The 13,973-nt window shown below is 36.7% G+C and overlaps 1 protein-coding gene across 5 annotated transcripts in view; it reads right to left on the bottom strand.

Annotated features, from left to right (window-relative positions):
- Rbm26 (RNA binding motif protein 26) overlaps nucleotides 1-13,973 on the bottom strand; it is an 84,880-nt gene that overhangs the window by 26,110 nt on the left and 44,797 nt on the right. For 3 of the 5 annotated variants that reach the window (XM_045145059.1, XM_045145057.1, XM_045145058.1), the window contains exons 10-14: nucleotides 13,413-13,524; nucleotides 11,674-11,833; nucleotides 8,307-8,471; nucleotides 7,262-7,393; nucleotides 5,735-5,806 (exon numbers count right to left, since the gene is read on the bottom strand). In XM_045145059.1, the coding sequence (XP_045000994.1) occupies nucleotides 5,735-5,806; nucleotides 7,262-7,393; nucleotides 8,307-8,471; nucleotides 11,674-11,833; nucleotides 13,413-13,524 (641 nt within the window). The remainder of the gene's footprint in view (nucleotides 1-5,734; nucleotides 5,807-7,261; nucleotides 7,394-8,306; nucleotides 8,472-11,673; nucleotides 11,834-13,412; nucleotides 13,525-13,973) is intronic. The other 2 variants (XM_045145060.1, XM_045145061.1) reach the window with 1 other exon arrangement.

Here is a 13,973-nt window from a genome sequence, read left to right as displayed (position 1 = left end):
AACACCCAGTGTTATCACATGAGAAGTAGTGGTCTGGAAATCCATTTTCTAATCTTTCATTATGATTAGAGAACAACAAACTCTGGAAATGTACGACTCTTCTAAGATTTCAAAAATGTACAACAGATGTGGTGGCGCATAACTTTAATCCCAGCACTAGGGAGGCAGAAGTAGGATGATCGCTGCGAGTTCAAGGCCAGCCTGGGACTACATAGTCTAGGTAAGCCTGGGCTAGAGTAAGACACTACCTTGAAAAAAAACAAAAACAAAACAGAAGAATACAGGGCAGGAGAGAGAGGTGGTTTAGTGGTTCAGATGCAAAGCCTAAGTATCCAGGTTCAACTCCCCAGCACCCTTGTAAGCCAGATGAACAAGGTGGCACATGTATGTGGAATTCATTTGCAATGGCTGAAGGACCTAGCACAACCATTCTCTCTCTCTACAGCCCCTCAAATAAATAAATTTAAAGTATTTTTTAAAAATAATACAAAAACATCTTAGAATCTAAGTGAAAAATGAACCTAGAATATTGTAATTATCCTAGTGCAATGGGATGTTTTAAGAATGTAAATAATAATACTGGGTCTGTACCAAAATTTGACAAGTTAATTTTCTGCAATGATTAGTTGAAATACAAAATAACACATTTTGTTTGTATTCTAACTTCAGTGACCATTCTCAGTAACTGGAGAAAATTTGTTCCATATTACCTTACCATACCACAAAGTGCTCAATGTGTGATTATACAAAGGACAGGCAGTAAGTTAAAAAATAAAACACAGTGGTAAACCACAGCCCAATTTCAAAGACACTAAATATTAAAACTTCTTAGAAAACAAGTGCCTTAGAAATAATGAAATATGTAGTTACAAATACTGGCATTTGAATCTCTTTGAATTTGGATAATAATTAACATCCATATTTTCAAGATGAAAACGCATCCTGGCCTAGAGGCACACACCTGTAATTCAAGCACTTATGGGACAGAAGTAGGAAGATGGCACATCAAATGAAAACCTTGGGGCTAGAGATGGCATACAGGTTAAGGTACTCGCCTGTGAAGCCTAAGGACCCTTGTTCAACTCCCCAGAACCAAAGTAGGCCAGATGTACAAGGTGGCACATGTGTCTAGAGTTTGCTCACAGTGGCTAGAGGCCCTAGCATGCCTATTCTATCTGCCTCTTTCTCTCAAATAAATAAGTACAATATTTTTAAAAATTAAAACTTGCCTGGCATGTTGGCACACAACATTATCCCAGCACTCAGGAGGCAGGGTAGGAGAATCACTATGAGTTCAAGACCAACCTGGGACGACAGAGAGTTCCAAGACAGTCTGGACTATAGTGAGAGCTACCCTATATGGAAAGACAGAAAGACAGAAAGACAGAAAGAAAGAAAGAGGGAGGGAGGGAGGGAGGAAGGGAGGGAAAGACAGACAGACAGACAGAAAGACAGAAGGAAAGACAGGAAGAAAGGAAGGCAGGAAGGCAGGCAGGCTGGCTGGCTGGCTGGACAGTTAGCGCAGCACTTAAGACACTTGCCTACAAAGCCTAACCACCTGGGTTCAATTCCCTAGTACGAAAATAAAGCCAGATGCGCAAAGTGACATGTGTATCTGGAGTTCTTTTGGAGTGGCTAGAGATCCTGGCACGCACATTTGTTATCTGTCTCTCTCTCCTCTCCATCTCTCCCTGCTTGCAAATAAGTATTTTTAAAAAGAAAAAAGGGCTGGCGAGATGGCTTAGCGGTTAAGCGCTTGCCTGTGAAGCCTAAGGACCCCAGTTCGAGGCTCAATTCCCCAGGACCCACGTTAGCCAGATGCACAAGGGGGCATACGTGTCTGGAGTTCGTTTGCAATGCCTGGAGGCCCTGGTGTGCCCAGTCTCATTCTATCTGCCTCTTTCTCTCACTCAAATAAATTTAAATAAAAATTAAGAGTACATGAAAATAAACTTATTTAAACAACCAACAGTACTTGCATTAGGAAAGGAGGAAAGAACAGGAAGACATGGTTAAGCACATATGAGAAAGATATTTACCCTCATGCACTGTTATTAAAAAAAAAAAATGCCAGCCAGGCAGTGATGGTGCATGCCTTTCTTTAATCATTGCACTCAGTAGGGAGAGGCAGGAGGATCGCCCTCAGTTCTAGGAACTAGAAACTACATAATGAATTCCAAGTCAGCCTGGGCTAGAGTGAGACCCTACCTTGAAAAACCAGAAAAAAAAAAATCTTTATTTTCTTTGTGAAAAGAAACTCACAATGATCCTATCTCAGCCTGCTGGGATTAAAGGTGTGCACTACAACACCTAGCTACATTAAATAAAAATAGCCAATTAATAAACTCTCATCTTTGGATTTAAATTAATGAAACTGTACAATAAAAACATCCAAATTTTAAATGAGTTATTCAAACAACTGTATTTTATAAATAAGCAAACAGTGAAACTTGTTCAGTACAATGCAATGACACAGAAAAGGTCTATATGACATGCAGTTCAATTACACCAGAAATTTCCCTTTAAAAAAATTCCAATTACTCAAACTAACTTATCAACATACAGAGACAAAAATATATTTAAAATTGACACACACATACAACTAAAGATTAATATCCTCTATCACAAACTGCATTAGTCAATTATTATACTATGCCATTTAAAATGAGAAGGAATTTACCAGTAACCAGGATGGAATATATACCTACTCCATTTACTCTTGCCTGAGCAAACCCATTCAAAGACATCTCAATGATAATATCTCCTCAGCTACTATAATACATAACCACTGCAAAACCAACTAACAAGAGTGACTTTTAGTTTTGTGTCTCCTACTCTCTCACATGAACTGGAGTAAGAATAAACTCGAGAGCTTCATAGGTACTGTTTATAGGAAGGGAGTAAAACACTTCACTTACATGTTTATTTGCTTTAATAGTAATAGTTTTGTACTTTTCCATGCTTTCAGCTAAAAAAAAATTACATCTTAAAAATAAAATTTCCATTCTTCTTAAGAATTTTCTGGCTCTTTGTCCTCTAAGGTTTCTGCACCCAAACCCTATATGAGGTAGGGTAACAGAAACAATTAAGAAGCATGTTATTCTATAAATAGGTTCATTGAAAATACCTAAAAGGCACACTTTTTGTTTGTTTGTTGTTTTTTCGAGGTAGGGTTTTGCTCTGCCCAGGCTGACCTGGAATTCACTAGGTAGTCTCAAGAGTGGCCTCAAACTCACGGTGATCCTCCTACCTCTGCCTCCCAAGTGCTAGGACTAAAGATGTGTGCCAGCACGCACAGCTATATAAACAGTAAATTTTTATAAATAAGTTCTGTACTCAAGATATCATTTATTTAGTAATCCCCCCTATACACTCAAATAGCCTACTACCATTAGTGACTGCTCACAAATTCAGTGCAAATACCACTTTTTAATTTGTGCCCATTTCCTTCTTAAGTTACACAAAAAGCCTGATACGGTATGTCATCCCCACCAGCCTGGGCTACAGATTAAATTCTTCCAGGTCATCACAGGTTAGAATGAGACGCTATGAATGTAATGATGTAAAATTTTACTTTCAGCACATAGGAGGGTGAGGTAGGAGCATCACTGTGAGTTCAAGGCCTGCCTGAAGCCACAGTTTGAGATCCCGGTCAGGCTGTGCTAGAGTGACAGACTGAGACCCTACACCACAATATAGCAAATAAGGGCTGGGCATGGTGGTGCACGCCTTTAACCCAGCACTCAGGAGACAGAGGTAGGAGGATCACTGTAAATTTGAGGCCACCCTGAGAATATAGAGTAAATTATTCCAGGTCAGAGTGAGACCCTATCTCAAAAAAAAACAAAAAACAAAAAAACACCACCACCAAAAAAAGAAAAAAGGCAAAAAGGGGATGGAAGAATGGCTTAGTTTGGTTAAGGTACTTGCCTATAAAGCAAAAGGACCCAGTTCAATTCCCCAGGACCCACGTAAGCCAGATCCACACGGGGGCAGTGGCCAGAGGCCCTGGCGTGTCCATTCATATGTGTGTGTGTGTGTGTGTGTGTGTGTGTGTGTGTGTGTGTGTTTCTCTTTCAAATAAATAAATAAAAATTTTTAAATAGCAAAAAAAAAATTGGGGAGGGATGTAAAAATTAGGCAGGAGGCTGGCTCAGTGGCTAACGATACTTTCTTGCAAAGCCTGTAGGTTGGGGATCAATTCCCCATTACCTACATGAAGCCAGGTAAACAAAGTGGCACACATACGCACACGTCCAGAGTTTGTCTGAAGTGGCAAAAGACCCCGGCAAGCACTTCCTTACAAAATAGCTAATATCTCATTGGCAGAAGTAAATGCAAATCTGGGAAAAGTGTTACAAAGAGGTGGTGGGGCAGAGAGACAGAGACAGACATGAAGAGTAAGAGACTGAGAGAAAGAGAGAAAGTAGGAGAGGCAACAAGGAGTTGGCACAGAGAAGACGAAAGCATACAGTGTCCATGTGTTTTGAGTTTAGCTAAGTAATTAAGCTAAAAAATTCAAATTTTCTGTAATAATTTAACATTAAAATAAATTTGACAGTAGGATGGAGATACTATAAAATTGAGAGGAATGTCAAGATACTAGCTAAAATAAGGAACCCAGAGCCAAGAAACTGAAGGTTACAGAGGAGGAGAAGTGAATTATACAAATATAGTACACAACTTTAAGGCTCTGAACTGATACTGCATAGAAACTCACTTGCAGCTGTGAGGACTGGGAGTGAAAACTAACATCTGTAGGAGGACTACTTCATTTTAGGCACTGGAATGCCCAGGAACAATTATCTGATATACAGAAGAGATTCAGATTAACATTTCCAGACAGAGCCAGGTTTAACCAAGTCAATAAGGGAAACAGTAGGTGAGAGAACAAATGGCGGTGTGGTGACAGGACAGTTATCTCAGTCATGCTCTGTGTGACCTTCAGAATGTAAAGAGCCATGAACCAGAAGCAGGAGACACTACAGTCTGGCTCAAGACCTCTATGTACAGACCACACAACAAACCATATTAGGCCTTTGCATATTTGGTCCTCAAGGTCATTCAATTCTAATTCTCTATGCTATCATATACTTCAAGTAACACTACATGGCAGTCAAATCTAAACTGAAAACAACATCTAGACACAGAAGACAGATCCATAAATGCTAGTACCATAATCTGTATTTACTCTTATATTAAAAATACTAGGTATGCTGTAAGCCTACAGGATAACTATTATTGACAAAAATGTGTATTTGTATCATTTTTCCCATTTACAGAATATTTTTCAATACAGCAAAACAAGTACTACCATCACCAATCTACCCAAAAAAACAAAAAAAAGGATTTAGAAAGGTTAAGTGCACTGCCCAGCATCATGCAATTAGTAAGTGAGGAGCAAAATCAGATAAAATTCCTAGTTCATGGCCCTTTCTATTAGGCTGCAAGAGTTTTCAAACTAGTATGCATGGTATCTCTAAAGAAAATAAATATAAAATAAAAATAAAAAGAATGGAGCACATAGAAATAGAGGCAAGTATAAAATGCTGATGCAAAAAAAATTAGAGGAATAGGCTGATGTTGTCTTTTTTAGCAAATATAAAGCAAAAAGGCAGGGGAGAAAGCTAAAGATACTATTAAGCAGGAGTTTGGAGCTATGAAAAAATTAAAAATTGAGATGCCACCTGAAAACATTTATGAAGCCAAGACAGACACATCATGCCATTCTTACCTTTTCAGTTGCTGAAACAGATGGCTTTGATACAAAACCCAACCTGTCCTTCACAGATAACTTAGTTACATTCTAAAAAAATTAAAACGGACATATTCAGTGTTTCCCCACAAACATGTATTACGTCTGCTGGGATTTTGAACATGCTGATTCTTATACAAAATTGATGGCTATACTTATGCTAATCACAGAAATTTTGGCCTTTTTTTAAGAGATGGAGATAAATGAGGAAGGAAAAGGAGAAGGAGGAGAGAGAGAAAAAAAAGGGGGGGTGGAAGAATATGTGTGAAAAACCAAAAGCGGTATGCAGTATTAATCATAAAAATTTTGTTGTAAAATAAGTCCTTAAGCAGATGTTTGCTCAAGTCCTTTCCACTAATATGAAACCATAAATTCTTAAAATCTTACAAGAAGAGAGCCTACAGATTTTAAAATAGATTTGCATGATTAAAATATATACTTGCTTCTCGAGCTTAAAATTGTCATTCTTTCTTAAAGTATGTCGTTTTATATTTGAATACGCTATTTGGAAATTATTTGGATGTGAGTTTTTAAAAAAAATAGTAATTTAGGGCTAGAAAGATGGCTTAGCGGATAAGGTGCTTGCCTGCAAAGTCAAACGACCCAGGTTCAATTCCCCAGGGCCCACATAAGCCAGATGCATAAGGTGGCACATGCATCTGGAGTTTATTTGCAATGGCTAGACTCGGGCGTGCCCATTTTCCCTCCCTCCCTCCCTTCTCTCCTTCTCTCGCTCTCTCTCTCACACACACACATACAAATTAAAAAAAAAAAATTTTTAATAATAATTTACCAATTTATACCCTGTATCTTCTTATTGAATCTCAGTACCTTACTCTTCAGAAACAGCATATTGTATTAGTAAGGTGGTATCTATTAGCTGAACCAGATACTACATCCTAACTCTATTTTATATAGCAAATACTAGAGAAAAACGAAAGCTAAATTTCAGAGGCTGAGCATATAGGAACAAGTAACAAGTGGGAAAGAAATGACATGTGGAGCACAGAATCCTATAGCCATGTATAAAAAAAAATACAAGGATCTGAGCAAGATGCACAAGTACTTGAAATAATACAGCATAAGTTGAGAATGCTTAACCTGTTTTAAGCCTTCTCTTCCCAAGTTTCCAGTTCATTCTACTGCACAATTATCTTGAAAAAAAGAATTCAAATTACGTAAGAAGGTGAGAGCAAAATTAAAATTAATGTACTGAACTTCACTCTTCAGGACTGTTGTGCTAAAATATATCTCCTCCACAATGTAAAACACATCTTTCTCATAAATACTAACCAGATAAAACAAGTTAAGTTTCAAATACTAAAGAAACATTAAGACAATGAAAATGTTATAATAAAATCAATGAACTTAACCACTAGGGTCCAAATAGGTGAAGGTCTTATTTCTGTGTAAAAACCTGCATTTGCTATAATTCAAGACAGCAAAAAAACCTAATTAACTGAGAAGTGATTATTTGACAGGCACAATGATAAGCCTTCCACTTACCTGAGGAAGGTCTGAAGTAGCACTCTGCGCTTCTGCAGGTTCAACAGTACTTGAAGGGACAGGACCCAACCGCTCTTTAACTGACTGCTTGACAACAGGTAAAATGGGCTGCTGGACTAATGGCTGTATGACCTCAGAGCAAGGAAAACACTCAACAAGATTAGATCAGGAGCATGAAAAGTAACATTTACAATTTTGTAAAGAAAATTTAAAATGCAGTCTATAATCAAACAACTATCATTCAACTCTCTTCAGTTGTGTTTTTCTTTGCAAGAAATAAATTATATAAGGAAAAGAGTAAAATCATTCCTTCGTTATTTTTTCTGTTTAACATCCAAGAAACAAACTGCTATAAAACACTTCTCCAAACAAACACAACTCAGGGACAAAAGTGAAAAGGGAGGGAAAGTAAAAAGAATTTCTAAGATGAACACATAATCTGAATTTAAGGAGCATATATAACTATTTGCCAAGGACTGTTCTCTATGTCTTACACATCCCATTTTATATTTCTCTAAACTAAGATTAACCTTACAATTTAATGGGAAATTGTTTGAAGAAGTAACTTTCTCAATTCTACACAGACCCTGACTCAAACGCTTGCTCTTAAAACTGGGGGGTAAGGTGTAGTGGGGCAAGCCTTTAATTCCAGTACTAAGGAGGCAACAGTAGAATAACTGTAACTACAGAATAAGTTCCAGGTCATCCTGGGCTACAGTGAGACCCTACCTCAAATAAATAAATAAATAATAAAATAAAAGCCTGGGCTGGAGAGATGGCTTAGCGGTAAAGGCGTCTGCCTATAAAGCCAAAAGATCCCAGTTCAATTCTCCAGGACCCACGTAAGCTGGATGCACGGGGGAGGGGGGCACACATCTAGAGTTTGTTTGCAGTGACTGGAGGCCCTGGCGTGCCCATTCTTTCTCTCCCTCTCTCTGCCTTTCTCTCTCAAATAAATAAAAATTAAATTTAAAAAAATTTTAAAAGCCTTCTACATCAGGATCTCTCTAAGAAGCACTTAATTTCACAAATATTTCTCTCTTACCTTTGAAGAAGTAGTTTGTAACTGCTGGGTACTTCCTTCTCTGTGCCAATAAACCTTAATAAAGCGATTGTTTAATACTGCTTCTGTACTTGATATTGCTTTCTTTGCTTCTTCATATGTTGCAAATTGTATGAGGGCACCTTCAGGATCACCATTGTAGGCAACCTAAGATTTAACATATTGGTAACAGTGAATTTACAAAAGAATATGAGGCTGTGTACAGTAAAGTTCTTCAAGATATGAAATATTGGAGCTTTCAAGTTAAGATCCTATCTTTGTACCTCCTTATGTATAAATTATCATCACAGCCTATGCCAATTCCAGAACAACCAAGATCTGACCTTCATGTGAACACAGCCTCTTCATATATAGATAGCATGCTCATTACACAAATGTTATACTTAGGCATTCAGAGTAATTCCTTTTTACAATTCCAATCTTAATACAACCATGAAATATAATTCCTTTATATCAACAAGTGACATGGTCAGAATCCATATAGTCTAGGGAAAGGCAGTAAATTTCTTTTACTAAAAATTATACAAAACCTCATGTATACTAATATCCCAAATCTGTAATTTTACTATAGTCTCAAGAGCATGAGAAAACTTTTAAGAAAACAGAAGCAGAGAAAAAGGACTCTATGGACTCATGCTTCTACTAAGACTTGTCATTCCAAACTTCCTGGAGTCTGTCAGTAGCAGCATCGTTTTCCCAAGTGTGACACATGAAGTACAAGTAGTATGCAGCAATACAAAACAGAGATGAATAGCACAGTCTGAAAGTAGAAACAATAACAGTACCAAATCTAGTCTATAGAATAGAGTATATTAAAAATACTCAATAAACAGTAGTTACAAAATGATTTTATGTAGCATTTTAATAATTACACAACATCAATTTCACCAATGTTTCCTGAAAGGGTGGAGTTTTTTTTGTTCTTTTCAAGGTAGGGTTTTACTCTAATCCAGGCTGACCTGGAATTTACTACGTAGTCTCAGGGTGGCGTTGTAACTCATGGTGATCCTGCTAGCTCTGCTTCCCAAATGCTGGGATTAAAGGCATGCGCCACCACACCTGACTCTCAAAGGGTGTTTTAATATATACTTTAAATAATGCAGCGGTATGCAGACATAGCCAAAGGAATAATAAACAGAAATTCTCAGTGTCAGTGGCACCTACATAAATGCAAATATTAAGGAGATAAGAGCTCTGTTAATCAGCTTTGTAACATCTTTTTAATTAATTTTATAAGTGCAGTTAATTATGTGAGGAAAGTAATATTCTGGGAACTTTTTAAATGTCTAGATATAGATGTGACAGAACAAACTGAACTGCCATTAAGAAGTAATATGATGGAGAATGGAATTTCAAAGGGAAAAGTGGGGGGGGGGGGTTACCATGGGATTTTTTTTTTTATAATCATGGAAAATGCTAATAAAAATTTAAAAAAAAAAAAGAGAGAGATAAAAAAGAGAAAGGGACTGGAGAAATGCCTTAGCAGTTACAGCATTGGCCTACAAAGCTGAAGACCCGGGTTTGATTGCCCAGGACCCATGTAAGCCAGATGCAAAAGGGGGCACAAGTGTCTGGAGTTCACATTCTATCTCTTTCTCTCCAACAAATAAATAAATAATTTTTTAAAAGAGAGATACTAAGAAATATTCAAGATTAAGTAAATAACTCGAGTAATTGGCACATTGTGAGTATTTCTGAGCTTATGTATGGAACTATGTAACAAGAACCTAGAATAACACATGGTAAACTGTAACAATAATGTAATTTTATACAGGTAGGGGATAAGGAAAATGCTAAAGAAACATTTTCTTTAAAGTCTTCATACCTCTCTATTGCCCTCCCTCAAACACACATTGTCCCCCTCCATTAATTATAAAATAGCACTTTTAAAAAGCAAGAATGCATCCAAAAATTGACAAGATACTTAACATTTCACTTATGTCTGACATAAAAACGTAACGATTTGCTGAAAAGTACAAACTAAGGAAAAAATCCCAACATACTATTTCAATACTTGCAACCTACCACAAAATGTAAATTAAATAATACTATTTAAAAGCTCATAGTTTTTTCTTTCAACAATAAATATCCTTGATCAAAATTCCTACTTTTGGGGCTGTGGACATGGGTCAGCAGTTAAAGGTACTTGCTCCAAGGCCTGATAGCCCACATTCAATTTGCCAGTACCAATGTAAAAACCAACATCCAAGCCAAAGTCTAATATAAATTATAAGTCAACTATAAATTATACTGTCATCTTTAAGGCTGTTTAAAAGTATTGAAGAAAAATTTTAATTAGGGCTAGAGAGACAGCTTAGTGCTAAAGGCACTTGCTTGCGAAGCCTAAGAACCCAGGTTCAATTACCCAGTACCCAAGTAAATCATACACATGGTGGCACATGAATCTTGAGTTCATTTGCAGTAGCTAAAGGGCTTGACATGCCCATTCTCTGTCTGTCTCTCTATCTCAATAAATAAAATATTCTTTAAAAAAGAAAATGTTTAATTATAGTTTTCATGGTCACTCAGCCCCTACAATGTCTGATAAATATAGCCTACCATACAAGAGAAAAATCTAAAGTTTTCTTGAAAAACTGAAATACCAATGTAATTTTAAGACTTCTATTAGGTAAAAAATTTACACTAAATATTAAAAGTCCTGCTTTTGGGGCTGGGGACATGGTTCAGCAGTTAAAGGTACTTGCTACAAAAGCCTGATAGCCCACAATCAATTTGCCAGTACTGATGTAAAGCCAGACACACAAAGAGGAGCTGTGTCTGAAGTTTGTTTACAGCAGCAAGAGGCCCCGGCATGGCCAAACTCACTCTTCGCCTTTAAAAAAATAAATACATTCCTACTTTTGGATTGGGAAAGAAAAAAGGTGGAGTGAAGTAGCTTCACTTCATGTCTACTTATGACATTAAAAATGTGGGGCCCAATGGGAGATTAATAGGAGGAAGCTGTTTTTTATTGGCTCTCTGATAGATCTTCTCCGAAGATAAAGTTGTGAATAAAGTCAACCTGATCCTTGAACAGTGTGATTTCTTGGACTGAGATGTCATCTCTTCCTACCACTGCTCTGACTCCAGTATGCCAACATCAGAGGCCAAACCAAAAGTAACACCTGATGATCTTAAATTTCAGGTTCCAGAACTGGAGCTAACTGGGAGATCTTTTCCTTACTTAGTCTCAGGTAATAATTGAGTAGATAATATGCTACTACAATATCCAACTTCCCAGCCATAAAATACTATTAAATTTACCACTATTCTTCATAAAATTTGTCTTACTAAGTTAAATTCTCATAAATAGCTAAATACTAATGACAACAGATTTCATGGCTCTTACCTGTAAGTTAACCAATGTTCCAAATCGACTAAAATGTTCATTAAGTTTACTGATATTATTTAATTCTGGAGGAACTTTTCTAAGTTCAAGTTTGGTATTTTCATTTCCAAACTGAACCTTCTTCTGGAAACCTGGGCTGTTTGTCCTATTAAAATTTGATCTGTAAATAGAAATCAAATTGATCAATACATTTATAATTCCTAACACCCAACCAAGTATTACACGTAAAATTAGTGTCCCTAATTACAGAATTTCCACCTTGAGACTCCATAGTGAATTTCAGGTCAGCCTGGGCTAGAGTGAGACCCTACCTTGGGAAAAAAAAAAAAAAAAAACCCCAAAAAACTCTTATTACAGAATTCCCCAAAACTAGAAGTACGGATCATTACAGGAAATGTGCTTTCTTACAATGAAGATGCCAAGCTAGCATGTGGGATCTTTCAGGGAGACCAACTGAGGAGGATGTGCTATTACATCCACACCACTGCCCCACTTCTGACCTGCTGGCATTTAGTGTTTTAAACTGGAAAGGTACTACTATCCTCAGTCAAATGGTACTGTAATTTTTGGTTCATTTCTGCAGGCAGGCTTACTAAAATGTGTTCTACTAGAAAACTTTGATTAACTAAGAATTTTACTTTTAGGGAACTGGAGAGATGGCTTAGTGGTTAAGGCGCGCTTGCCTGCAAAGTACAAGGACCCAGTTTCAATTCCTCAGGACCCATGCAGGCCAGATGCACAAAGTGGCACATGCATCTTGAGTTTATCAGCAGTACCTGAAGGCCCTGGCATACCAATCATCTCTATCAGCTTCTTTCTAGCTCTCCCAAATAAATAAACTGTTAAAAAAAAAAAAAGATTTTTTAAAAACTTAAACCCAAACCTGACACTGTGACTGATTAGCTGAACCCCCATTCAGAACCTATAAATGACCCAAATTTGAGTCTTTAGATGGGCTTTAACCCCTCCTACCTTCTCACAGGCAGGAGCTCTTCATAATCTCTCTTTCTTTTAATCTAATAAAATCTCTCTATGCTTAAAAAAAATTTTTAACTTTTGATTGCAAAGGTGACCACACCTCAACCTCTTTCTAGCTTATAATAAATGACTGTGAAAATATACCATACATTTGACACTTGAAAAACGGACAAAACTAGCCCAGAGAGCTAGACTTTTGCCTTAAATCCCAGATTTATTTTTTAGTTCCACATTTAATCACAAAACTAAAAATAGAAACTATCTACTTTAAAATTAAAGTTATTAAAATAGTGGTCTTACTCTCACTTCATATGTAAAAATTTATAAAGGCATCACCAAACCTTCCCCAGTAATATTATTCCCATCCCTCAGCACCTCTGTCATCTCTAACCTCCCTCCCCCTGCCAAAAGCCCTCTGCAGCTTCTACAGTTGCCTACATGCTCAAGTCTCTTCCTGGATCTCCCACATCATGAGGCCGGGATTATGACTATCCCACCCACAGCTTGTACCCACTGACATGTCTAACACCTCAGTACTGGGTGGGTTCTTTTAGAGGAGACAGAAATAGAAAGAGGAAAAAATGTTTTCTCAACTACCATATCACTATTCTAAGGAAATGTCTTTGTAGGCCCTACAAAGTTTTAAAATAATGTACATGTTTGAGGACTACTTTGAAAGAAAATACTTTAGTCACAGTAATACAGCAATAATCTCAAAAATCAAGCACAATGAAATTCTTCAATTTTCCCCACCAGCTTACTTATCAAACCAAGTCTTCTTTGTAGGAACTCCAGGTTCCCCAGACCCAATGGTTCTTTTCCTCGATTCTGAATCCACTACTATTCTCATACTACTTTTATTGGGAGGCTTTTCTGTGTTAAGACAAAATAAAAAGTATATATATCAGCATTTTGTGTTTATCATAGCTACTTCTTTCAATTCATATTGAAAAAGCTTAGGCTTTTTACAAATATACATATATAAATATATATTTAAATACAGTAATCTAAGGGAAGTTTTATTTCTAATATAGTTCATTTTATACTTAATGCTAAGAAGACTCAATAATGCTCACATAACAAATTAAAATTAATTCTGTAAACTGCTTCTTTAAAGTTAGATCGATATCACTATTCCAGTTTGTCATCACTCTCATAACAAACCAAACATAAATATACAAGTAAATCACATGGAGGTTTTAAATTCATAGTTTTAAAATCAAACGTATAATCTATATGCTCAAGTAAAACAACAATAGTGACAAATGGTAAGCTGTAAATAAAGTAAACTGTTTAAACAAGAACATACAAGGAAAAACAAG

This window comes from Jaculus jaculus, chromosome 3, assembly GCF_020740685.1.
Source record: "Jaculus jaculus isolate mJacJac1 chromosome 3, mJacJac1.mat.Y.cur, whole genome shotgun sequence".
Classification (NCBI taxonomy): Eukaryota; Metazoa; Chordata; class Mammalia; order Rodentia; family Dipodidae; genus Jaculus; species Jaculus jaculus.
This window is presented reverse-complemented; position numbering and strand designations above follow the sequence as displayed.